The 27,500-nt window shown below is 45.7% G+C and overlaps 2 protein-coding genes across 2 annotated transcripts in view; one reads left to right on the plus strand and one right to left on the minus strand.

Annotated features, from left to right (window-relative positions):
• sipa1 (signal-induced proliferation-associated 1) overlaps window positions 1-19,677 on the plus strand; it is a gene marked incomplete at its 5' end in the record, with an annotated part of 33,070 nt that extends 13,393 nt beyond the window's left edge. Inside the window, 12 exons of the mRNA XM_080781246.1 lie at window positions 4,785-4,905; window positions 5,276-5,510; window positions 6,480-6,667; window positions 7,815-7,901; window positions 10,783-10,945; window positions 13,264-13,466; window positions 14,707-14,851; window positions 15,227-15,320; window positions 17,424-17,522; window positions 17,786-17,843; window positions 18,799-18,877; window positions 18,994-19,677. Of these exons, the coding sequence (XP_080637372.1) occupies window positions 4,785-4,905; window positions 5,276-5,510; window positions 6,480-6,667; window positions 7,815-7,901; window positions 10,783-10,945; window positions 13,264-13,466; window positions 14,707-14,851; window positions 15,227-15,320; window positions 17,424-17,522; window positions 17,786-17,843; window positions 18,799-18,877; window positions 18,994-19,137 (1,616 nt within the window). The 3' untranslated portion in view covers window positions 19,138-19,677. The remainder of the gene's footprint in view (window positions 1-4,784; window positions 4,906-5,275; window positions 5,511-6,479; window positions 6,668-7,814; window positions 7,902-10,782; window positions 10,946-13,263; window positions 13,467-14,706; window positions 14,852-15,226; window positions 15,321-17,423; window positions 17,523-17,785; window positions 17,844-18,798; window positions 18,878-18,993) is intronic.
• Window positions 1,699-2,538, minus strand: LOC308327081 (kelch domain-containing protein 3-like; the record flags this gene model as incomplete). Its single annotated transcript, XM_080780220.1, has 1 exon — window positions 1,699-2,538. One exon carries the CDS (start codon window positions 2,536-2,538, stop codon window positions 1,699-1,701), a length of 840 nt encoding a protein of 279 aa, XP_080636346.1.
• Window positions 19,678-27,500: the final 7,823 nt, after the last annotated feature.

Below are 27,500 nucleotides of genomic sequence, written 5' to 3' on the forward strand. Positions count from 1 at the left end.
GGGCAGCCAGCCATCACTGCCAATACACAGCAGAATGTCGTTCGCAAAAAAGAGCAGATCTACAAGCAACACATGCTTTTGTAAGCGACGCAGGATTGTTTTGATGGATAATAATCCGTCATGTGCGTTTGCGAGTGCACTCTTTATTTGTGCGTGCACTAGGCGTGCACAGTGTTTCTCCCACGTTTGGTTAAAAGTTGGCGTTCGAACTTTACAAATACGTTTAGTATTCAACGTGTCTGGGACGCTATCATGAACTCGTATGACTGACTCGCATCTTAATGACACCCTCAGACTGGCAATCACTAAATATGAACCAGATTTCAAAACGCTTGCAGATAAAGTGCAGTCACAGCAGTCTCATTGAAGGTGGGCTGACCCTGAGAGTATGTCACCATATCTGTGCAAATATATATGGTCATGTTATGCCTATGTCATTTGAACATCTGCCAATGTGAATATTCATTGAAATGAGAAACAAAATATTGTGCTGTAAAAGCAATTCATGTCCTTTGCATTTTGTTTTATTTAAAAAAAACTCAACAAAGAAGTTTATTTGTATTTTTGTCCTAATATTTTTTGACATTGATAATATAACTTACCATAAGTATTTATTCTAATTTAAGCTTTAGTCTTTGTGTGGATGTGTGCACATACATTGAGCCTGTCAGAAAGAGCAAAAAAAACAAGTGTTTTTTCTAACACGTTTTAGTGGTAGATCTTGGCTTATACAATTGGGAATAAAATGGGCTCTTGGGCTTGAAAAGGTTGGTTACCACTGATCTAGATATACGTCTGTCTGTATGTCTATCATAGTATAGTATAGTATAGTAGTATAACGGGGTCACGGTGGTACAGTTGGTAGTGCTGTCGCCTCACAGCTAGAAGGTCCTGGGTTCGATTCCCGCTCGGGACGCTGTGGGTGCTGGCGGCGTGTTTCCTCCTCCGCGTCATCAGTGCGCATACCCGAAGGCGGGGGTTGGGCACCATGTTCTCCCCGTGTCCCCTAGGGTAGGTACCCTCACAAAAAACATGCAGTAATGCTGGTCACTAAACTGCCTCCCCCTGGCCAGGCGGGGCGCCTGATGGAGGGGAAAGGAACTGGTTGGAATAACGTCCCCAACCAGGGAAACTCTCCCCTGTCAGGTGTAAAGGAGCAACTTGGACACTCAGGCATGAAGGAAGCATGAGTTCAAGTCCGTTGCTCTCCCCTTGTCCCCCATATATGGGGACTAGGTTGGTGGAGGGTGTGTAGAGCCCAGGATCACATTAGTTGTTTGACACAGGGATGAAAAATGGGTTACAAAATCGTGGGATAAAAAATATATTAAAAAAAAAGTATAGTGTGTGTGTGTGTGTGTGTACATGTGACAGTTCTCTGTTGAAATGAATGGTGGCAGTTCTTTCAAAATAAGACGGTTCTCCAGTATAAATTCTGCCAACAGATGGCGCTGATGGTGGCGGAGGAGTTAAGCTCTGAAACTTTGTCACAAGATAAAACAGACACCAAGGAGTTGATTTTTAGTAATAACTCAATAGTTACTGCACTCTGGCTGTGGAGGGCAGTGTTGTTTTACTTTTTTCCCCCTTTTAACTTGTTTCCTTCATTTTTTTTGTGGGCTGTTATTTTTTCTACTGGCTATTGGTAGTCATGGCTGCCAGTTCCTATTCGCTGTTGGTAGTCATGGCTGCCAGTTCCTATTGGCTGTTGGTAGTCATGGCTGCCAGTTCCCACCTGATGTTGTGTGGGAGTTCAGACTGATCCAGACCGTACTGAATAACTGCCAGTTTGCATAAAGTCTTCAGACTAGGACTCAAGTCTAAGACATACAGGTCATCATTGACTGTGTTGTATGATCTACGTCCTCCAAAGAGGATGACACGATCTCCCACCATGCAACAGAAAGCCACGAGACTGAACATATATTTACTTAAACATGGAACATTCCCTTTGGACTCAACCTTCTTCCAGGTGAAGGTCTCTGGACTGAATTTCCACATATCATTGAAGTCCTGGTTTTGGTTCCTGCCACCAAATATGTACAGCTCTCCATTGAAGGAAAAGGCTGAATGACTGTGGCGTCCTTCTGGAAGAAGCTGTGCAGAAGGCGTGTTCATCCATTGGTTCGTCTCTGTGTCAAACGTGTCAAACACTCTGATGGTGTTGTAGTACACATAGCCCCCAAATACAAACATCTTTGTCCCGATGATGGTGGCAGAGTGATGTGATGAAGCATGAGGTGGAGTTCCTCTGGTGTTAATTTCAGACCAGACCATTGTGGTTGTGTCCAACTTGTAGATGTTATTAGTGTCTCTATTCCCGGCCCATCCTCCATGGATAAACATGACCTTCCCAACAACACAGGCTGAGTGGCCCCAACTCCCCTGTGGAACGGTCCCAGAAACCTTGGGTGTGAGCATTCTGTGGTCGTCGACATCAAATGCATAAAGCACCTTGATGTAGTTCCATGTGTCAGTCCTTCCCCCCCAGATGTAGATGAAATGGTCGATCAGCACAGCTGTGCGGCTGCTGTTCATGGTGTGAACCTCTAGGGGGCGTTGTCCTCTTCCAGGCTTCTCTGGGGGCAACTCGGTCCAGCATAAAGACAGTGTGTTGAAGACATGCACTTCAGTCCGACGCTCTGACTCGATAAAGTCTCCTCTAAAGCAGTACACTTTGTGGTCCACTGCTACAGCAGCATCATACTCTGGAAGCCCTTTTAGGTGCACCGTCCAACAAAACATTTCTCTCAGTAGTTTATAGGTTTCTCTCTGTAAAAGAATGCAGTCCTGAATACCTTGAATGAATGACTTGAAGGAACGCAGTCCTACTGTGTGGGTCAGCACTTATATAGGTTAGCGGGCCTACATATGACGTAGACATGATGTCACATGTCGCCATGTGACATCAAAATCGTCGCCATAAACAGACTGTGTTAAATATGAGTGACTGCCTGTCAGACACCTCCATGACAATATCGCAGAGACAGTTTGTTTATTTCTTGGACCACAATTCTAAAGATGAGCCGATGTTATTCTCCACAGAGACACGACTTCTTATATGAGATGCAAACATGATATTCCCATTGACAATGAATGGCACAGTGTCTGACCAAATAGACTAATGAATGGCACAGTGTCTGACCAAATAGACTAATGAATGTCACAGTGTCTGACCAAATAGATTAATGAATGGCACAGTGTCTGACCAAATAGATTAATGAATGGCACAGTGTCTGACCAAATAGACTAATGAATGGCACAGTGTCTGACCAAATAGATTAATGAATGGCACAGTGTCTGACCAAATAGACTAAGGCTCTCATTGTTCAATGGAATGTAAGTTCTGACCTAAAGGACCTATAACATGAAATTCAAAATTGCTCTCAGGAACAGCTCAACTTTTTGTCCTCATCGTGATGTCATCAATGTCACCCTACTTTGTATAATTCCTCCCCTTTTCAGTCTTCAGTTCCAAATTTGCATTTCCACTTTGTTTACAATGTCGGCCATTGTTGATTTTCCGAGCTGGTTTGGAATGGAAACAAGCCTGGTTTTATATAGCATCGGTATTATAATAACTAGAATACTAAATAATCTGCATATCAGCACCCCCACCACCTCAGGCCATTGTGGTACTGCAGCTAAAACTGCTTTCAAAGTCCAGAAAGAAATGACGAGGTCTGGTTATATCAGAGCGGTGATTGAGGCTCAAACCATTAGAAATAACTTTGAGGGACATAGACAATATGATATTAAATATTAAAAACACTTTTAACAGTGTTATTTGTTCTTTAAATTCCAGCGTTGGGGTTTGCCTTGCTTTATGTGGTTCCTAGCGTTGATAAATGTGACGGCTGAAATCAATCTGGCCACGCCCTACGAAATCAAGCCTCGCCCTCGATTTTGGGACATGAACAACTGCAATACGACCAGCCTTGCTGCAATACGCAGCAACTCTGCTCTCTTGTCTCTATGTTAATGTATCTCTACACTGTATCTATGTTAATGTCTATATAACATGTATTATCTATGTTAATGTATCTCTAGACTCCACTAGGTTCTATGTTAATATGTCTATATAATCTATATAACATGTATTCTCTATGTTAATGCATCTCTAGACTCCACTAGGTTCTATGTTAATATGTCTATATAATCTATATAACATGTATTCTCTATGTTAATGTATCTCTACACTGTATCTATGTTAATGTCTATATAACATGTATTCTCTATGTTAATGCATCTCTAGACTCCTCTACTAGGTTCTATGTTAATATGTCTATATAATCTATATAACATGTATTCTCTATGTTAATGCATCTCTAGACTCCTCCACTAAGTTCTATGTTAATATGTCTATATAATCTATATAACATGTATTCTCTATGTTAATGCATCTCTAGACTCCTCTACTAAGTTCTATGTTAATATGTCTATATAATCTATATAACATGTATTCTCTATGTTAATGCATCTCTAGACTCCTCCACTAAGTTCTATGTTAATATGTCTATATAATCTATATAACATGTATTCTCTATGTTAATGCATCTCTAGACTCCTCTACTAAGTTCTATGTTAATACAGTATGTCTATATAACATGTATTCTCTATGTTAATGTATCTCTAGACTCCACTAGGTTCTATGTTAATATGTCTATATAATCTATATAACATGTATTATCTATGTTAATGTATCTCTAGACTCCACTAGGTTCTATGTTAATATGTCTATATAATCTATATAACATGTATTCTCTATGTTAATGTATTTCTAGACTCCTCCACTAAGTTCCCGCTGCTCTCTCTTGGCGGGAAACGGAAGGACAAGCAGAAGGCCGCCAAGGGGGCGGAGCTTCACAGCGCCGGCGCCCTCGTGTGGGCGGTGACATCACACAGGTCAGGCTTCTGATTGGTCGATATGTGACCTTAGACGTATATAAGGCTAGATGGCTCAAGGCGGAGTCTCTGACGTAGTTCACCCGGCGGCCATCTTTCTCCCTCAAATCTTGACGGATTTACAAACGGGTCGTTTTATTACAAACGGGTTGTTTTATTACAAACGGGTCGTTTTATTACAAACGGGTAGTTTTATTACAAACGGGTCGATCCCCAGCCTCCTGTCCCTTTATAAAGCGGTGTGTCGGTTCGATCCCCAGCCTCCTGTCCCTTTATAAAGCGGTGTGTGTGTTCGGTTCGATCCCCAGCCTCCCGTCCCATTATAAAGCGGTGTGTGTGTGTGTGTGTGTGTGTTCGGTTCGATCCCCAGCCTCCCGTGCCTCCTGGGCGTGTCCGCTGAGTCCGTAGTGCTCATCGAGCGCTACACCAAGAGGGTGGTGTTCAACTGCTCCTGCCGCGACGTCATTGGCTGGAAGGCCGTGACGGACACCAAGGAGGCGGGGCCTCCGTCGCTGGACATCTTCTACGAGAAAGGAGACTCTGTGTCGATCAGCGTGACGGACAGCCAGGCGGAGGAGGTCCGGGAGGTCGTCACCAGGCTGGAGGTACAGCGCCCCTCACTTCACACAAGTGTGATTTTTATTCGTTGTCATAACAGCTGGTGACATCACCATATGTGACTCACCTTGTCAAACTCAAGTCATTGGATTTTTTTCCCCCTTTCCTATGAGCTTGTAGATCTGCTATTTTTCAATAGCTAGAGCATAACATAATAAAACACCAAAAGGGGGTCCTTCCCGTCCTGAATGGGTTAAATCGCGCTAGTGGGCAACTTCGACGATGGAGAGGGCCACTATATTTCCACACTCACCCCAGAGGGCCACATTGATGATGTAGCAAAAATAGCAGATCTACAAGCTCAAAACGCGTTGCGCTGCGACGCGTTTTGAGCTTGTAGACCTGCTATTTTTTTCTATATTCGAATTGAAATCTTGAATAATTTTTTGCGATTTTTTAAAAATTGGAATCCTGAAAATTTACATTTTCATGTCATTTTAAATGCCTTTCATTATACTTGTGTTGAAGCATTGAGCTACTAATTTAGACTGAAGTAAATAAAGCGGGTCATGTTTGCATGTAAACAGCTGGAATTGTAAACGGCTGGAACCAATATTATATCAGCGTTCTGACATTAACCCACGAGGGCCACATTAAGTGAAGGTGGGGGCCGCATGTGGCCCCCGGGCCGCCAGTTGCCCACCCCGGCTAGATAAATAAAGCTCTCCCACCATGACTGACCGCGCATCTAAAATATGAACGCATCTAAAGACTGTTAGCCAGTGATTAGTCTAGACCGCGACCGCCTCCGCCATTGTTGTTGTTGTTGGAGGAGGAGGAGGAGGTCGTCTTCTTCTGCAGCCAAATAGAATGGTGGTGAACGGTGCCGGTTGCTGAACTATCGGCGTCCCCTGCTGCCGGGGGTTGAGTTAATGATTATCGTATGGTTAACCGCTGGAGAGGTGACTCCTCCATGACATCATATTAATGACATCATATTAATGACATCATTACAGCTGGTGACCCGGGGCTGTGAGGCGTTGGAGGTGACCCCCCTCCGTGACGGCGTGGGTCAGCCCGGCTTCCTGATGAGCGAGGAGGGCTTCGTGACGGAGCTGCAGAGGTTCTGCTACGCTGAGAGCGGAGGACTGCAGCTGTGGGCCCGGGTCGTCAGGCTGTGTGGGCTGGGCCTGGTACACCTCAGGTACACACACACACACACACACACACGCACACACGCACACGCGCACACACACACACACACACACACACACACACACACACACACACACACACACACACAGCTGTGGGCGCGGGTCGTTAGGCTGTGTGGGCGGGCCCTGGTACACCTCAGGTATAATATTAATTCATTCAAGATATTAATTATAAAAAGCATATTGATTATGTTAACAGTACAGGTCTGGTCAGTTATCTATGGCAATGGAAGAACTACAGACTCTCACTCCCAATCTAAACTGTGGAATGGACTTCCCATTGCAGTCAGAACTACAGACTCACTCCCAATCTAAACTATGGAATGAACTTCCCATTGCAGTCAGAACTACAGACTCACTCCCAATCTAAACTATGGAATGAACTTCCCATTGCAGTCAGAACTACAGACTCACTCCCAATCTAAACTATGGAATGAACTTCCCATTGCAGTCAGAACTACAGACTCACTCCCAATCTAAACTATGGAATGAACTTCCCATTGCAGTCAGAACTACAGACTCACTCCCAATCTAAACTATGGAATGAACTTCCCATTACAGTCAGAACAACAGACTCACTCCCAATCTAAACTATGGAATGAACTTCCCATTACAGTCAGAACTACAGACTCACTCCCAATCTAAACTATGGATTGAACTTCCCATTGCAGTCAGAACTACAGACTCACTCCCAATCTAAACTATGGAATGAACTTCCCATTGCAGTCAGAACTACAGACTCACTCCCAATCTAAACTATGGAATGAACTTCCCATTGCAGTCAGAACTACAGACTCACTCCCAATCTAAACTGTGGAATGGACTTCCCATCGCAGTCAGAACTACAGACTCACTTACACTCACTTACACTTCAGCATCACATTTTCACGATAAAAAAGAAGCTTGAGCTTGTAGATCTGCTATTTGTCAACAGCTAAAGTATAACATAATGCTTAAAACACCAACAGGGGGTTCCCGCCCAGAATGGGTTAAGAGAGTCTGATCATTTTAATGCCTACGTTTTAAACGGTAAATAAATATGTCCCCCCTCAGCCCCCACGAGAGGAGCATTGTAATAGGTCAGTTATATAATGAGGTCACTGATGATGTCATCATGGTTGTCTCCTCCCCCCTCAGCCCCGACGAGAGGAGTCGCCTGCTAAGGACCGCCCACAAGATCCACATCACCGTCATCCCGCCCGACGAGAACGGGAAACCTCGCAGGTCAGTTTAGAAACGGATCCTTTTGTTCTCCCTGGAAGTAAAAACCTCTAGTTTTTTTTTTTTTTTTTTAACTTTTTTTTTTATTCTTTTCTTTTTTGAGAGTAAGCAGGTTCTCTCGGGCATCACAGTACAATATAATTGTTACAACACACAAGAAAATCAAGGGATAAAATAAATAATATATATATATACATACATACATACAATAAATGAAATACCTACATATTATGCCCTCATTAGTATGTCTTCACACAGGTTTAGTCTCACATAAATTCCTTTCTCACACATATACTTCCAAAGGTCATTCATCAAATATCCATTACTGTGTATAGTATCCGTTTCTACCAGTATTTGTGTGATTTTTTAAATTATTGGTTTTCTCTATCAAATAACAATTTACTTATCTTAATTGGGTTCTGTAGTCCGTCAACATTGAGTCTAATCCTCGTCTCATTATAACCTGTGCTATCCTATGATGTACAAATATTGTCATTGTGAACCCAAGGCAGCTTTAACGTCTCATCATTATATACATTAATATAAAGCTTTGAATTAAGAAATAAAAACATATAAACAAAGACAGGACTTCCAGCTCGAGGTTTCTTTCATAAAGCAATACCTCATGAGTGGAAAGGTAATCCCCTGGGTCACAGGAGGCCCTTCCAACACTAACTGTCTGCTAAAAAAGCAGAAACTAGTGTACAGTGATATGATATCTGTCGAGCCCCAGCTTGGTCTCCCAGACAGCAGGTCTGTATTAACATTGAATATCTGAGTATAAAACAACCTATCAGACAGGTATTTAGTATTCAGTCCAGTATATGTCCAAACAAAGGTAGTATTATGAAAATAAAATATAAAAAACAAAGGTGAACATTTTTCAGGTCTTATATCCTATTCTGAGATCAAAGATACCTCCCATTGCTTCACCATCGTAGATTAATCAGCTTTATGGGTTACGGTGATGTCATCTGGTGGTGGTGGAGGGTTTGGTGGTGGGGGAGTTGCGTTACGGCGGAATTCCTGGAGCCTCCGTGTTGCCCTTCGTAGTGCGTCTCGGTCAAGTGGTGTCCTCTTCCCCGCCTCCACCCAGGATGATTTCCTCAGCTTCGCCAGGTTATATGCGGTGGTAGATGTAGGGGTGGAGGTAGTAGTGGGTCGAAGGTTTTCCTCTTCCTCGGTGCTCATGATCCCCCTCTTCTTCAAATCCTCTCTTGCTTCCTCCATGCTGTTGTAAGTGGTGCTGGTTCCCACGGGGCGACCAGACCCATCGTAGAACACACGTAGTTTTGTCAAGGGGGGGGTGTGGAAGGCAATTCCTTTATTTTTAAGAAGCAAGCGGATCGGGGCATACGCGGCTCTCTTCTTCTGTATTTCTTGAGGATAGTCATTATCAAAATACACTCTTTTGCCATTCAGTAGGACAGTCTTTTTCTTCCATGCTGTATTACGTACCAGCTCTTTAATCTTGTCCTCCAGAAAGCACATGATGATTGAACGGGGGGTGGCGGTCGGCGGTGGCTTGGGAATGAGGGATCTGTGGCAGCGCTGTATGCCCAGGTCAATGTCCAGTGCTAACTCAGTTTTGATAAAGTTATTAATGAACCCCATCATGTTATTCCCCTCGCTGTCCTCTGCTACATTGTATAAACGCAGGGTCTGCCGTCGAGACCTCGTTTCTAAGTCCAATACCTTCTCTTGCAATCTCTCGTGGTCTTGTAGTAGTGAACTCATTAATTGTTTGGCGTCTGAGCTCCACTCCTCGACGCTCGCCACCCGCCGCTCTGTCTTTTCCGCGTTGTCCTCGGTGCTTTGTAGGTTGGTGATAAGCCTAGTCAGTTTGTAGTTGAAGTCTGCTTTGAGGTTTGCCATGTCTTTGCGCATTTGCTCGAAAAGAGATTCTTTAAAGCCCTCCAACTCCTTCCTAACTTCGGTCCTCATAGCTCTTACATCAGCGTGTATCGCCTCCATGCTCGCTTGTAGGCCTGCCATGGTGTTTCGCCCTGGTGCGTTTAGCTCCGTGTCCACGTTGCCGTCGCAACTCTTCTCCGTTGTTTGTTTATCTTTCTTTTCTGATCTGGTGGTCTTTTTACCACTTTTAGTCTTTCGTTTGTCTCCCCCTTCCATTTTTGTGTTTATATTTCGGGATATAGTTCGTTTTAGGGGAAATAAAGTAGACCTTGTTGGGAGCTGTTGTTCTATGCTGCCGCTCTCTTTGGTGTCATACCGGAAGTCCAAAACCTCTAGTTTTTAACACTTTCTGGGCTTTATCCCATTCTGACCTGAGATCAGATTCTAAAAATGTTCTTCTACATCCTGGCAGTTTTCTGAAAAAGCTATGTTTCTACTTGTTGTGTTTACACAGGAGTTACTCTGGTTGTGTTTCTGAGTTTATCTGGTTGTGTTTCTACAGGAGTTTATCTGGTTGTGTTTCTACAGGAGTTTATCTGGTTGTGTTTATACAGGAGTTTATCTGGTTGTGTTTATACAGGAGTTACTCTGGTTGTGTTTCTACAGGAGTTACTCTGGTTGTGTTTATACAGGAGTTTATCTGGTTGTGTTTATACAGGAGTTACTCTGGTTGTGTTTCTACAGGAGTTACTCTGGTTGTGTTTATACAGGAGTTTATCTGGTTGTGTTTATACAGGAGTTACTCTGGTTGTGTTTATACAGGAGTTACTCTGGTTGTGTTTATACAGGAGTTTCTCTGGTTGTGTTTATACAGGAGTTACTCTGGTTGTGTTTATACAGGAGTTACTCTGGTTGTGTTTATACAGGAGTTTCTCTGGTTGTGTTTATACAGGAGTTACTCTGGTTGTGTTTATACAGGAGTTACTCTGGTTGTGTTTATACAGGAGTTTCTCTGGTTGTGTTTATACAGGAGTTTCTCGGAGCTCTACCACAAAGCCATCTCGGACGCGGAACAGAAGCCTGGAGACTGTGGAGATGTTGAGTCTGGAGAGGCCTGGGTCCTCGACGACAGAGATGAGGAAGAGGAGGAGGAGGAGGAGGAGGATGAAGAGGAGGAAGAGGAAGAGAAGCAGGTGTTTAACCCATTTAGACCTGAGAACAGATTCTACAAAATGTCGTCTAAATCCTGACAGTTTCTATATAGCAGTGGCTCTCAAACTATTTTGTGTCAAGGACCCCCAGAATTATCTGTAATTGGCTGCCGACCCCCATCTGACAATATGTTGGTCCAGGGACCTCCCACTCCCAGAAGCAGAGATTTGAGTTAAAAAACGTTCCCTCTGAAAGAATATAATATTCAAAGATTTGAGACACATTTTATGATTTTTTGGGACCTCACGTGGCTTATTGCTTTTCTAAAGCGGTTACAAACATATAGCAATATTAACCTCATGAAACTATTAACAGTCAATTGAAGCCTATTCTTGAATACTATCTACGCTTAACGTAGATCAATGGCAATTGCGCGTTTATAGTGCTTTCGTTCGATCGAGCCATAATGCTGTTGTTGTCATGACAATGGATCGCCCATTTTAGATCCACCTCGCTATAATAATGGCCACGTATCGTTGGTAGTGCTGTCGCCTCACAGCTAGAAGGTCCTGGGTTCGATTCCCGCTCGGGACGCTGTGGGTGCTGGCGGCGTGTTCCCTCCTTCGCGTCATCAGTGCCCATACCCGAAGGTGGGGTTGGCGAAAGGGCCTTTCTGTGTGGAGTTTGCATATTCATATTCTCCCCGTGTCCCCTAGGGTAGGTACCCTCACATGTTCTCCCCGTGTCCCCTAGGGTAGGTACCCTCACATGTTCTCCCCGTGTCCCCTAGGGTAGGTACCCTCACATGTTCTCCCCGTGTCCCCTAGGGTAGGTACCCTCACATGTTCTCCCCGTGTCCCCTAGGGTAGATACCCTCACATGTTCTCCCCGTGTCCCCTAGGGTAGGTACCCTCACAAAAAACATGCAGTAATCCTGGTCACTAAACTGCCTCCCCCTGGCCAGCCGGGGCGCCTGATGGAGGGGAAAGGAACTGGTTGGAATAACGTGTTCCTTCCACGCACTACGTCCAACCAGGGAAACTCCCCCCTGTCAGGTGTAAAGGAGCAACTTGGACACTCAGGCATGAAGGAAGCATGAGTTCAAGTCCGTTGCTCTCCCTTTGTCCCCCATATATGGGGACTAGGTTGGTCTCCCCTTGTCCCCCATATATGGGGACTAGGTTGGTGGAGGGTGTGTAGAGCCCAGGATCACATTAGACACAACGGTGAAAAATGGGTTACAAAATCGTGGGATAAAATAATAATAATAATAATAATAATAATGGCCTGTATCTCCTATTCCTTGTCCCAGATGGACTTTTTGGTCAAAACAGCGTTTCTTTGACGGCACAGAGTGTGGAGCCCCGGTATAGATCCGTTTGGTAAACAAGGCCTGTCCTCCAGGCTCCGTTCAGCTTCCTAGGTTATGTTCACTTCCGGCTGACCGGAAATGTGGCTTTTCAAAATAAGAGCCCAACTGGAAAAAATGCTGGCGTGACTTAGATCCAAATCTTTCAATAAATGCTAGTGGTTAGAGTTTTCATTTCACAAGAGTAGCTACGCTTTGCGCCACCAGAGGGAGCCACATCACTTGTGACGGGAGAATAGCGCTTGATGTCTTTACGGGGATGCCTGGAGCCACACATTCACAGTCATATGAGCCGGGCGGTGCTTACACGCGCCCTCACGGCCAGCGTGTGTTAACCCATTCTGACCCGAGATCAGATTCATACGAGGTTTCCACTGGACACACACTGGTCTGATGAACCCATTATGACCTGAGATCAGATTCTAAAAATGTCAGTCGTTCTTCGAATTTTTCAAAAATAGCAGACCTACAAGCTCGTATCGCGCCACTCGGTGGCGCGATACGAGCTTGTAGATCTGCTATTTTTCAATAGCTAAAGCATAACATGATGCCAACACCAAAATGGGTGCCCGGTCAGAATGGGTTAAGGCAATCAAGCGCTCCCCTTCCCCAGTTCAGCTACGAGGCTGCAGGATCAGCTGGGAATGATATGACGTGATTATCATGACTATTCAGATCGATGGATTAGAACATCTGCTAAATGCCTAAATTGTTAACCCATTCTGACCTGAGATCAGATTCTAAAAATGTCTTCTACATCCTGACAGTTTTCTGAAAAAGCTATGTTTCTATGTTTCAGTGGTTCTTTGATTTTTCAAAAATAGCAGACCTACAAGCTCGTAGCGCGCCACTCGGTGGCGCGCTACGAGCTTGTAGATCTGCTATTTTTCAATAGCTAAAGCATAGCATAATGCTAACTCCAAAAGGGGTTCCCGCCCAAAATGGGTTAATCGTATCTTACATTTTCTTTAATCACCTTCTTCTTCTCAGATATCGTGTCTGGACGCTGGCGACCAGCCTGATGGCGAGGTGGGCGTGGCTCTGCTGGCTCCGCCCAGCCTGCCGTTGCTACGGGCGACCAGCCTGCAGGACCACCCTCCCGATGACCCCGCCCACCATGATCACATGACACGCAGCTGTTCGCTGGAGCGGCAGCAGCAGAACTTCAGCCAATTGGACGACTCGCATTTAGAGTACGTAGACCCATTCAGCCAATGGAGCGACTCGCAAACCAGTGACAACGCAATATACGTCCATTGGCTGGGATTGAGTCAATGTCCCTGGTCTAGAGCAGTGTTTCCCAACCTGTGCTACGCGGAGCTATGGTGCTCCTCTTGATGTCTCCAAGTGTTCCGCCTGATTTGAACTAAATTAACACTATCCCTCCCCCGAAAGCAAAAGCTATTGAGCTGCAGGCTTCCTATTGTTGCGTCGTTGTTGTCACACGTCTAACCATTAGACGTGCGATAACTACAACACGGAACAATAGACTCTAACGATCCTCGGCCATTGAAATGTTAATGCTTAGATGCATGCAGAAGACGCTACATTTCGCTCCCTCCAGAAAGACTGGAGCGCGCAGAGTGCATATGCACGTAGACGGCAGACACACACAGTCCCGACCCAAACACTGAGGAGGTAAAGTAAACGTGACGTTGTTGTGATTAAACATAATGTGCCACGAAAAATAGCTGTCCAAAATAGCTTTCCATAGATGTCCAAACATGATCGCCTCGTTCGGCCAACAAAATATATCTCCCTCCCTTCACAGAAGCGCAGTGATGCCTGATTTATTCTTCGTCGTACACGTGTTATGCTTGCATGCTGAAAATGGCTGATCTACAAGCTCACAACGCGTTGCGGACGCAACGCGTTGTGAGCTTGTCGATCAGCTATTTTCAGCACGTGGAAATAAGCAGGCTGTGAGAACTGAGACCCTTCACAATAAAAGCATGCAGCGTTCACAAGTTGGCTCATAATAAAGAAAGGAAAAGGATTAGGTGGCATTTCACATTTCATATGAGCAATTTTTTTGAAACTGAGGCTCTGTCTCTGTCCTTTTCTTTCTCTTTGAAGTTATTTGATGAGTGCTGTCATGTGTGTTTTTAAAAGTATATTTACTTTTACGTTTTACTATATATTTAATATATATATATTTAATATATATATATATTTAATATATATATGTATATATATATATATATATATATATATACACCCCCCCCCCCCCCTAGGTGTTCCCCGAGATTTTAGGGCTATGAAAAGTGTTCCCTGGGACAAAAAAGGTTGGGAAACACTGGTCTAGAGGGGCGGGTAGCCTGGCCCAGACAGTCTGCCCCTGGTCTAGAGGGGCGGGTAGCCTGGCCTCTCTTTTTCTCTCTCTCCTCAGACATGTGTATGTGAATGTCTCTCTCTCTCTCTCTCTCTCCTCAGCCATGTGTATGACAACGTTGCAGTGAGGGCTTCAGACCACCAGAGGGAGACAGACCACGTCTACCAGAACTCGGGCACGCTCAGTGACGCGACCCCTGACCTCATCCTGGCCGTCAAGCCCAAGATGACGCTGGACGACACGCAGGTCAGCTGACACCCACCCCACCAATAGGAGGCCAGGGTTACACCCACCCACCAATAGGAGGCCAGGGTTACACCCACCCACCAATAGGAGGCCAGGGTTACACCCACCCACCAATAGGAGGCCAGGGTTACACCCACCCACCAATAGGAGGCCAGGGTTACACCCACCCACCAATAGGAGGACGGGGGCCAGGATGATATCGTTATGTCATGTTGTAGTCATTGTTTTGTAGTCCTCAGGCAGGAAACTGAAGCAGAACTTCCTTTCCCTTAAACCAGAAGAAAAGTACCTTCTCTGTCTTCTCAGGCCTCGTCCAGTCTCTCTCTCTCTCTCTCTCTCTCCAGTCTAAGTGAATGTCTCTCTATCTATCTCCAGGCCTCGTCCAGTGAGTCGTCCTCCCGCCTGTCGTGTTTGGACCGAGCCGAGAGGAACTCCAGAGCTCTGAGCCTCCACAACTCTATCACTAAGAGTATGTACCCTAAACCCTACACCCTAAACCCTATACCCTAAACCCTACACCTGTACCCTAAACCCTACACCCTAAACCCTACACCCTAAACCCTACACCTGTACCCTAAACCTGTACCCTATACCCTACACCACCTATACCCTATCACTGAGAGGAACTCCATAGCTCTGAGCCTCCACAACTCTATCACTAAGAGTATGTACCCTGATGGTAGTCATGGCTGCCAGTTCCCACCTGATGTTGTGTGGGAGTTCAGACTGATCCAGACCGTACTGAATAACTGCCAGCTTGCATAATGTCTTCAGACTAGGACTCAAGTCTAAGACATACAGGTCATCATTGAATGTGTTGTATGATCTACGTCCTCCAAAGAGGATGACACGATCTCCCACCATGCAACAGAATACCATGTGACTCAACATATATTTACTTAAACATGGAACATTCCTTTTGGACTCAACCTTCTTCCAGGTGAAGGTCTCTGGACTGAATTTCCACATATCATTGAAGTCCTGGTCTTGGTTCCTGCCACCAAATATGTACAGATCTCCATTGTACGTAAAGGCTGAATGACTGTAGCGTCCTTCTGGAAGAGGCTGTGCAGAAGGTGTGTTCATCCATTGGTTCGTCTCTGTGTCAAACACTCTGATGGTGTTGTAGTACTGACTCCACCCCCCATAGCCCCCAAATACAAACATCTTTGTCCCGATGATGGTGCCAGAGTGATATGTTGAATCAGGAGGTGGAGTTCCTCTGGTGTTGATTTCAGACCAGACCATCGTGGTGGTGTCCAACTTGTAGATGTCATCAGTGTCTTCAATCTGGTTCCATCCTCCATGGATAAAAATGACCTTCCCAACAACACAGGCTGAGTGGCTGTGTCTCCCCTCTGGAACGGTCCCAGAAACCTTGGGTGTGAGCATTCTGTGGTCGTCGACATCAAATGCATAAAGCACCGTGCTGCATTTCCCTGTGTCAGTCACTCCCCCCCAGATGTAGATGAAAGGGTCGATCAGCACAGCTGTGCGGCTGCTGTTCATGGGGTGAACCTGTAGGGGGCGTTGTCCTCTTCCAGGTGTCTCTGGGGGAAACTTGGTCCAGCATAAAGACAGTGTATTGAAGACATGCACTTCAGTCCGACGCTCTGACTCGATAAAGTCTCCTCTAAAGCAGTACACTTTGTGGTCCACTGCTACAGCAGCATCATACTCTGGAAGCCCTTTTAGGTGCACCGTCCAACAAAGCATTTCTCTCAGTAGTTTATAGGTTTCTCTCTGTAAAAGAATGCAGTCCTGAATACCTTGAATGGATTACTTGAAGGAACGCAGTCCTACTGTGTGGGTCAGCACTTATATAGGTTAGCAGGCCTACATATGACGTAGACATGATGTCACATGTCGCCATGTGACATCAAAATCGTCACCATAAACAGACTGTGTTAAATATGAGTGACTGCCTGTCGTATACGAGACACCTCCACGACAATATCGCAGAGACAGTTTGTCTATTTCTTGGACCCCAATTCTAATATAAGATGAGCCGATGTTATTCTCCACAGAGACACGACTTCTTATATGAGATGCAAACATGATATTCCCATTGACAATGAATGGCACAGTGTCTGACCAAATAGACTAATGAATGGCACAGTGTCTGACCAAATAGACTAATGAATGGCACAGTGTCTGACCAAATAGACTAATGAATGGCACAGTGTCTGACCAAATAGACTAAGGCTCTCATTGATCAATGGAATGTAAGTTCTGACCTAAAGGACCTATAACATAAAATTCAAAATTGCTCTCAGGAACAGCTCAACTTTTTGTCCTCATCGTGATGTCATCAATGTCCCCCTACTTTGTATAATTCTTCCTCTTCTTCAGTCTTCAGTTCCAAATTTGCATTTCCACTTTGTTTACAATGTCGGCCATTGTCGATTTTCCAAGCTGGCATGGAATGGAAACAAGCCTGGTTTTATATAGCATCAGTATTATAATGACTAGAATACACTTAATGACTGTTGGTAGGGCGTCAGTAATGAGCATGTTGTTCTCCAGTCCTCCAGTAGGGGTCAGTAATGTGTTGTTGTTGTTGTTGTTCCAGTCCTCTCCGAGACCACAGACACCACAGAAGAAGAGTGGCAGTCCATCGCTGACCTCGCCACGGCGTGTCGTAGCATCCTGGAGGCGTTGTCACGAGAAGGTACGCCCCCTAGTGTTTAATAATGTTACTGCAGCATCCTGGAGGCCCCCTAGTGGATAATAATGTTACTGAAGCATCCTGTGTGTGTGTGTGTGTGTGTGTGTGTGTGTGTGTGTGTGCGTGTGTGTGTGTGTGCGTGTGTGCGCGTGTGCGCGTGTGCGTGGGCGTGCGCGTGTGCGTGTGCGTGTGCGTGTGTGTGTGTGTGTGCGTGCGTGCGTGCGTGCGTGCGTGTGTGTGTGTGTGTGTGTGTGCGTGCGTCACAGACCGCAAAGCCGACCAGGCTGACCAGACGGACGGCAAGCTAAGAGACTCCAAAGACAGGTGGGTGTGGCTTATTGATTATTTAAGACATGCAGTGACTATCCAGGCCACTAGGGGCAGTATAAAGGTTTATGTTGTGTTGCAGTGACTCTCCAGGCCTCTAGGGGGACTAAAATAAATAATAATAATAAAACTTTATTTGTATAGCACCTTTCATGACATGAAATGCAGCTCAAAGTGCTTTACAGAACAATGGAGAATAAAAGAAAAGCAAGGCAACGACATTAAAAAACAAGCAGTAATGCAATACAGTGAGGACATGAATAACAAAAAACAAAAGATCAATTAAAAGCAATGTTGTAGAAGTGGGTCTTGAGCTGAGCTTTAAAAATGTCTACAGAGGCTGCCTGACGAAGGTACAGTGGGAGTTTGTTCCATGCCGTCGGCCCGTAGAAGCAAAAAGCTGCTTCCCCGTATTTTTTAGTTGCCATTTTTTTAGGCAAAGCGAGCAGGCCAGCAGTGGAAGACCTTAGGGGGCGGTTTGGGACATATTTAGGCAGGCAGTCATGTAGGTAGGAAGGTGCGAGACCATTGAGAGCTTTATAGACAAGTAAAATAATTTTAAAATCAATCCTAAAAACAACCGGAAGCCAGTGCAGTGATGCCAAAACTGGTAATATGTTCTCTCATCTTAGTTCTAGTTAAAACTCTGGCTGCTGCATTTTGTTGTAATCTGTCAGTTGTTTTCTTAGGCAGTCCTGAAAAAAGTGCATTGCAGTAATCAAGCCGAGGAAAAACAAAGGCGTGGATTAGTGTTTTTGCATCGTTAATGACGTGCAATATTTCTAAGGTGAAAAAAGGTGTTGCAGTGACTCTCCAGACCACTAGGGGGACTAAAGGTTTATGTTGGGTTGCAGTGACTCTCCAGGCCACTAGGGGTAGTATAAAGGTTTGTGTTGTGTTGCAGTGACTCTCCAGACCACTAGGGGGACTAAAGGTTTATGTTGTGTTGCAGTGACTCTCCAGGCCACTTAGAGGAGAAGGTTTCTCAGCTAGAGGACATGCTGAAGAGGCTCCAGGACGACTTACAGAAGGTACGGACCGCACTGTCTGAAGGTGCACTTCCTGTTTTAACGTTTAAGTAATGAATAATTAAGTTTAAAGTAATGTGTAATTAACGAGCAGCAGTGTTGTTGTTGATGTGTTCCAGGAGAAGGAGGACAAGGCGGTGCTCCAGGCGGAGGTTCAGTCTCTGCGTCAGAACAACCAGCGCCTCCAGGAGGAGAGCCAGAGTACTGTGGCGCGCCTCATCAAGGTCACGGAGCTGCTCTGTAACGTCAACAAGCCCTGCTAACTAACTGTTAGCCTCAATGCTAACGCCTCATCAAGCCCTGCTAACTAACTGTTAGCCTCAATGCTAACGCCTCATCAAGCCCTGCTAACTAACTGTTAGCCTCAATGCTAACACCTCATCAAGGTCACGGAGCTGCTGTGAAACGTCACTGTACATGTGTGTGCGTGCGAGTGTTTACACAAACAAGCACGCGTACGCGCTGTGAACGACCTCGCAAAAGATTCCCTCATTCTATGATGGAATAAATTATTCTACAAGTAAAAAATAATAATTATAATCCTCGTGCACACCATCAGCAACCTTCCAATCACGTGCACACGTCCATATGTTGTTTTTTTTAAAGGACCACTTCACCACTTTTCAACCTATCCGCGTATAATAGGTCCTCACTAATGTTCAGGATAAAATATCACAATTTTCCTACTCCGTCTGTGTCTCATAGGAGAGCTGTGGGCAGTTCAGAAACCAGTCTGTGTCTCATAGGAGAGCTGTGGGCAGTTCAGAAACCAGTCTGTGTCTCATAGGAGGGCTGTGGGCAGTTCAGAAACCAGTCTGTGTCTCATAGGAGGGCTGTGGGCAGTTCAGAAACCAGTCTGTGTCTCATAGGAGAGCTGTGGGCAGTTCAGAAACCGGTCTGTGTCTCATAGGAGGGCTGTGGGCAGTTCAGAAACCAGTCTGTGTCTCATAGGAGGGCTGTGGGCAGTTCAGAAACCGGTCTGTGTCTCATAGGAGGGCTGTGGGCAGTTCAGAAACCAGTCTGTGTCTCATAGGAGAGCTGTGGGCAGTTCAGAAACCGGTCTGTGTCTCATAGGAGGGCTGTGGGCAGTTCAGAAACCAGTCTGTGTCTCATAGGAGGGCTGTGGGCAGTTCAGAAACCGGTCTGTGTCTCATAGGAGGGCTGTGGGCAGTTCAGAAACCAGTCTGTGTCTCATAGGAGGGCTGTGGGCAGTTCAGAAACCGGTCTGTGTCTCATAGGAGGGCTGTGGGCAGTTCAGAAACCAGTCTGTGTCTCATAGGAGGGCTGTGGGCAGTTCAGAAACCGGTCTGTGTCTCATAGGAGGGCTGTGGGCAGTTCAGAAACCGGTCTGTGTCTCATAGGAGGGCTGTGGGCAGTTCAGAAACCGGTCTGTGTCTCATAGGAGGGCTGTGGGCAGTTCAGAAACCGGTCTGTGTCTCATAGGAGGGCTGTGGGCAGTTCAGAAACCAGTCTGTGTCTCATAGGAGAGCTGTGGGCAGTTCAGAAACCGGTCTGTGTCTCATAGGAGGGCTGTGGGCAGTTCAGAAACCAGTCTGTGTCTCATAGGAGGGCTGTGGGCAGTTCAGAAACCAGTCTGTGTCTCATAGGAGGGCTGTGGGCAGTTCAGAAACCAGTCTGTGTCTCATAAGAGGGCTGTGGGCGGTTCAGAAACCAGTCTTTGTCTCATAGGAGGGCTGTGAGCGGTTCAGAAACCAGTCTGTGTCTCATAGGAGGGCTGTGGGCAGTTCAGAAACCAGTCTGTGTCTCATAGGAGGGCTGTGGCCAGTTCAGAAACCAGTCTGTGTCTCATAGGAGGGCTGTGGGCAGTTCAGAAACCAGTCTGTGTCTCATAGGAGGGCTGTGGGCAGTTCAGAAACCAGTCTGTGTCTTATAGGAGGGCTGTGGGCAGTTAAAAAAGAGTCTGTCTCATAGGAGGGCTGTGGGCAGTTCAGAAACCAGTCCACCAGTAACATCACTGGGAATCCAAGCCAATAGAAACTGCCTGCAATGGAAAGTTGCAGTGTGATAATGGAAGCCATCGTTCTTTTTTTAATCTTGTTAAAAAGTCTGCCTAACGATGATGTCACTGATGGACGGGTTTCTGAACTGCCCACAGCCCTCCTATGAGACACAGACTGGTTTCTGAACTGCCCACAGCCCTCCTGAGACACAGACTGGTTTCTGAACTGCCCACAGCCCTCCTGAGACACAGACTGGTTTCTGAACCGCCCACAGCCCTCCTGAGACACAGACTGGTTTCTGAACTGCCCACAGCCCTCCTGAGACACAGACTTAGTAGAATAAAATGGTGACATTTTATCATGAACCGATAAGGACCAATTATATGAAGTAGTTCGGGAGTGGTTTGTTGTTGGCATCGTCTGTCCCCGTTTCTATGCCCCATAGACCCCTGGGAGATGGAGTCTGTCCCCGTTTCTATGCCCCATAGACCCCTGGGAGATGGAGTCTATAACTCTTTCAATGCCCCATAGACCCCTGGGAGATGGAGTCTGTCCCTGTTACAATGCCCCATAGACCCCTGGGAGATGGAGTCTGTCCCTGTTACAATGCCCCATAGACCCCTGGGAGATGGAGTCTATAACTCTTTCAATGCCCCATAGACCCCTGGGAGATGGAGTCTGTCCCTGTTACAATGCCCCATAGACCCCTGGGAGATGGAGTCTGTCCCTGTTACAATGCCCCATAGACCCCTGGGAGATGGAGTCTATAACTCTTTCAATGCCCCATAGACCCCTGGGAGATGGAGTCTATAACTGTTTCAATGCCCCATAGACCCCTGGGAGATGGAGTCTGTCCCTGTTACAATGCCCCATAGACCCCTGGGAGATGGAGTCTGTCCCTGTTACAATGCCCCATAGACCCCTGGGAGATGGAGTCTATAACTCTTTCAATGCCCCATAGACCCCTGGGAGATGGAGTCTATAACTGTTTCAATGCCCCATAGACCCCTGGGAGATGGAGTCTGTCCCTGTTTCAATGCCCCATAGACCCCTGGGAGATGGAGTCTATAACTGTTTCAATGCCCCATAGACCCCTGGGAGATGGAGTCTATAACTGTTTCAATGCCCCATAGACCCCTGGGAGATGGAGTCTGTCCCTGTTACAATGCCCCATAGACCCCTGGGAGATGGAGTCTGTCCCTGTTACAATGCCCCATAGACCCCTGGGAGATGGAGTCTATAACTCTTTCAATGCCCCATAGACCCCTGGGAGATGGAGTCTGTCCCTGTTTCAATGCCCCATAGACCCCTGGGAGATGGAGTCTGTCCCTGTTACAATGCCCCATAGACCCCTGGGAGATGGAGTCTGTCCCTGTTACAATGCCCCATAGACCCCTGGGAGATGGAGTCTATAACTCTTTCAATGCCCCATAGACCCCTGGGAGATGGAGTCTGTCCCTGTTACAATGCCCCATAGACCCCTGGGAGATGGAGTCTGTCCCTGTTACAATGCCCCATAGACCCCTGGGAGATGGAGTCTGTCCCTGTTACAATGCCCCATAGACCCCTGGGAGATGGTAAATGGTAAATGGTGCATTTATATAGCGCCTTTATCCAAGGCGCTTTACATAGATTATTGTGCATTACATTCACCCATTCACACACCGATTGCGGCGGAAGCCATGCAAGGTACCAACCAGCACATCGGGAGCAATTTGGGGTTCAGTGTCTTGCCCAAGGACACTTCCACATGTAGACAGGAGGAGCCGGGATTCGAACCGCTGACCCATGGATCATTGGACGACCTGCTCTACCTCTTGAGCCACAGTCGCCCCAGAGATGGAGATGGAGTCTATAACTGTTACAATGCCCCATAGACCCCTGGGAGATGGAGTCTGCCCCTGTTACAATGCCCCATAGACCCCTGGGAGATGGAGTCTATCCCCCTGGGAGATGGGTTGCTTCCGGCACGACTTGCCTTACCAAGCCGTGCTACTCATACTGTACGCTGTGTGGGCGGTCCCCGGGATCGAACCCACGACCTCGTGGTCCAAAGGCGAGAGCTCTAGCTGACTGAGCTATACCCGACACAAATGAAGATTGGTTGAAAAGTGTCAAAGTGGTCCTTTAATGTTAATATTAAGGCCGGTCTGGAGCAGTTATGCAAATCGACTTCACACCACATCCAATCGCGCGGACTCTTTTCAAGAGCGGGCAGTTGACGCCCCCCCCCCCCTCCCTTCATGCATAGACTGACCAATGAGCAGCTCCGGTGCTGTACAGTCTGACCAATGAGCAGCTCCGGTTGCTGCCGCGTTGGCGCCGCTATTACCGCTTTAGAGAGCCTGCTAGCGCGCGTGCGCTAACGCGCGCGCTAGCACGCATTTTAACCTCGCTTTGAATACTTGACCGGTCGGGCTATAAATAATATATTGATATAATATATTATTATAAATAAAATAGCAACTTGCATCGAAACAAAGGAGAAAATAAAGGAACACAAACAAACAAAAAAGAAAGTGGCAATTTAAGATTGAGAGACATTGTATAGCATGTTGGTGACATCACCAAGAGTTGTATATTCTTAGTATTATTATTATTGTTATTATTTCCTGTATTGTATGTGAAGGGTAGATATCTCTGTCGTAGCGCCCTCTAGAGGAGAGAGTTGGGGCATCAAAGGGGGCGTCAGCCCCTGCCCTTTTACCCGTCTGTAAAACAACTGCCCTCTCCAGACCACGGATGCAGCGTTTACTACATGGTGAAAGAAATCCTCTCCTCTCCATGCCACGCCAGAAGGAAGGCAGCGTTCAGGAGAATAGCTTCTTTTCTCCTGAACTAGAACACAGTATTTTGCGTTGAACAGACGTGTTTATACGTCCATGTCGTCACACGCCTGCATCTCCACTATAGCTAAAGAGTTCTGGGGTTTATACGTCCATGTCGTCACACGCCTGCATCTCCACTATAGCTAAAGAGTTCTGGGGTTTATACGTCCATGTCGTCACACGCCTGCATCTCCACTATAGCTAAAGAGTTCTGGGGTTTGCGCCGCGAAAATACCTGATCTACAATCGCTCACAGCGCGTCGCACTGCGAGCTGTGAGCTTGTAGATCTTGTAGAGCTTGTAGATCTGCTATTTTCCTTAACGGTAACACATGGAACCAAATGGACCCCTCTGTGTTCTGTCTGTGTTTTGATTGGCCGCCTCGATGCTTTTCCAATTATTATTTTTTACATCACATTTTTGCATCTTCCAAACGGTGACACGCCCACTTTGGCTCCTCCCATCACAAAATAAGTGATATTTGAATGAAGTGAAATCACTGAATATACCTTTAAATCAGAGCCCAGCGATTTATAGCAGCGGAGCACATTTAGCGACGGACCGGATGTTGTCCCGGATGTGGCTGAAGCAGCTAAATGTAGCCACAACACTCTGGAGGCGATCGACAACAACGTGAGGTACGATTAAATCTACCGTCCGCGACTAGCGACGGCACCGCGGCGGGCCGTCTAACACATGATCTTTGCTTAGAATTAGACGGGATGATTTAGATCATGAGTTATTAACGTTTTAAGATTTTTCGAATTTTCGATAACCTCCCGTCTTTTTGGACAAATCTTCGTCCTGGGCGCTGGGTTGTTAAATCGGTCAAACTGGGCGTTGAGAATCACTGCTGGAGCCCTAAACGTCTTCTCTTATGGGGGTCCCTGGGTCTTTTCAAACGGGGGTCCGCGGGGATAATTAGTGTCAAGTTGGGGGTCCTTGACGTGAAGAAGTTTGGGAACCAGTGACGTAAACGATAAGGTGTATAAATGTATCTCGTGTTCAAATCGTCGTATAATTTATATCATTTCAGACCAGGCGTATAAATGTATTGCGTGTTCAAATCATTTCAGACCATTTTCCACAAAACATACTTTTATTTCATTGTATTATTTCCTTATTGTTGTTTTTTTTGTACATTTTTGAATAAATAATGAACCACTCTCCTCTGTAGCAGCCACACTGTGGAAATGCTGCCATCTGCTGGCTGAGAGCAGAACATGCAGCTTTTTGTCTTTAAAACTGGAAGGAATAGCTTTTGTTTTGATCTCTTTATTGTATTATTATTATTATTATTATTAACAGAGAAATAACAGATTTTATTTGTTGTTATTTTACAGAACAATGACGGTTTGTCCTCATTGGTGATTAATTCCTACTATGGGCTTAAGCTGTGGTTCTGGGACCCCCTGGGGGGTCCTGGAGGAGGCCCTAAGGGGTCCTCTCTGGGGGGTCCTGGAGGAGGCCCTGGGGGGTCCCCCGTGCAGCTAAACAGCTATAATAGGAACCAAATGGACCCCTTGTAATAGTTCTGTTGAGATCTCGATAACGTTTATATTTCGTTTATTTGATTTTGAGAATCTGCCGATATACCCATTTTTCCCGATCCGATATTTATATTTTATAGAACACGTTTATGCCAACATATCACAACAGTACAATATCCAACACCACAGACAATCAGTCCAATATTACGGTAAGGATATAATACTAGGGGATGTCGGATGTCCCCATCACCATGTTTTGCCCCGATCCGTTTCCCATGATTGGAAAATGACGTGATCGCCCCCGATTTCTGATCACGTGATCGTATCGGTACAACCCTAGTTCTATGCAGTGGACAATTATTTCATTTTCTCAATTACGATTTTTTTAAATTTTTTGCCATCATCTGAATCTTTGGCTCCTGATTTATGGTAAAAATAACCATTATTTTTGTTTTTGGTTTTCGGTTTCAATCCATGTTCAGTGTAAACGCTCTGAGCCGGTTCAAAATAAGACGAGCAGAAAGAAGAACCGAACTGGATCAACCCTCCGGTGGAGCCTGAGAGAGAGAGAGGGTAGAAACGGAACCCTTATGTGAGCGTCCGTGACTCTGAGAGTGTAACAACAAAGTCCCTAGTAGTCCCTAGTCCCTAGACCCTAGACCCTAGCAGTCCCACACGTTACAGCTCTCCACATTTGACCCATCTCTTGGAGCGGTGAGCTGCAGCCAAGGAGAGGTGAGCTGCAGCCAAGGAGAGGTGAGCTGCAGCCAAGGAGAGCTGAGCTGCAGCCAAGGAGAGGTGAGCTGCAGCCAAGGAGAGCTGAGCTGCAGCCAATGAGAGGTGAGCTGCAGCCAAGGAGAGGTGAGCTGCAGTAGATTTGACCCCCCAACCCAACCCTTTGATGCTGAGTGCCAAGCAGGGAGGCATTGGGTCCCATTTGTACAGTCTTTGGTTTGACCCGGCCCGTGGATCGAACCCTGACCTCCCAGTTTCAGGGCGGACGTACACTCTAACCACAAGGAACTATTGGCTCTGTGGCGTAACAACAAATGGAACTATTGTTATGTTGTTAACTATTGTTATGTTGGCGTCGACAGACAGAGGGACGAAAAACTGTTAACGCTTAATAGACTGAAGAGTAAATGACACGCACGCACGCACGCACGCACACACACACACACACACCCCGCACAGTGCCAACGAAAGCAAAGGCAGCTCTCTTGACCCCCACCCCCCACATACACGCGCACACACAAACACACACACACACACACACAAACACCTTGGGAAATGGATGCAAAATCCTGTTGAGTGGAACTCCTTCCTGTGGTGATAATGATAATGATAATAATAATATTAAAAATGTGTTGTTTTTTTCTGTTACACTGTGAATAACCTTAAAGTGGTACCAGCATAATGTTAACATTATTATAATGATTCAGATTAAATTATGTACCAGCATAATGTTAACATTATTACGACTATGATAATTATTCCGAATAAATTATGATGACGAGTGAATCTTTTATTGTCATTTCATGTACCGTCACTGTTCACCAGGTTTGTGTTTTAGGATAGATTTGTGTGACTAAAGAATTTATATTTTCAGAGCTTCCGTTTCTCCAGACTGTACGACGGAAGCATTTATATTTTACTCGTGATCAGAGCTTCTGTTATTTTACTCGTGATCAGAGCTTCTGTTATTTTACTCGTGATCAGAGCTTCTGTTATTTTACTCGTGATCAGAGCTTCCGTTGCTGCACACCTTTACATAGATTGTGCATTACATTCACCCATTCACACACCTTTACATAGACTCTGGGGGAGCCCACAGGGATCGAACCGGGAACCTCACGGTTCCCATCTGGCGCCACTCTACCGCTGACCCACCGCCACCCCTGATGTGAGTAATGATGGAAAATGTCATTGTGTGGGTGAGCACTGTTCCTTTAAAACAAATCATTTGGGTGAAATGTTCCTTTAAAACAAATCATTTGGGTGAAATGTTCCTTTAAATGGGGTCATTTGGGTGAAATGTTCCTTTAAATGGGGTCATTTGGGTGAAATGTTCCTTTAAATGGGGTCATTTGGGTGAAATGTTCCTTTAAATTGGGTCATTTGGGTGAAATGTTCCTTTAAATGGGGTCATTTGGGTGAAATGTTTCTTTAAATGGGGTCATTTGGGTCAGTAATCCAGTGTTTAAATAGTTAATCTGGTAGTCAACACGTTTCTTTTGTTTAAAAACCCATTCTGGACGGAACCGCTTTTGGTGTTTTAAAGTGGGAAATTTGGTAATATTTTGTATTGGCCTAAAATATTGCCTATAATATTCATACATTCATGAAT

This window comes from Protomyctophum bolini (genome assembly GCF_963924005.1).
Source record: "Protomyctophum bolini genome assembly, chromosome: 13".
Classification (NCBI taxonomy): domain Eukaryota; kingdom Metazoa; phylum Chordata; class Actinopteri; order Myctophiformes; family Myctophidae; genus Protomyctophum; species Protomyctophum bolini.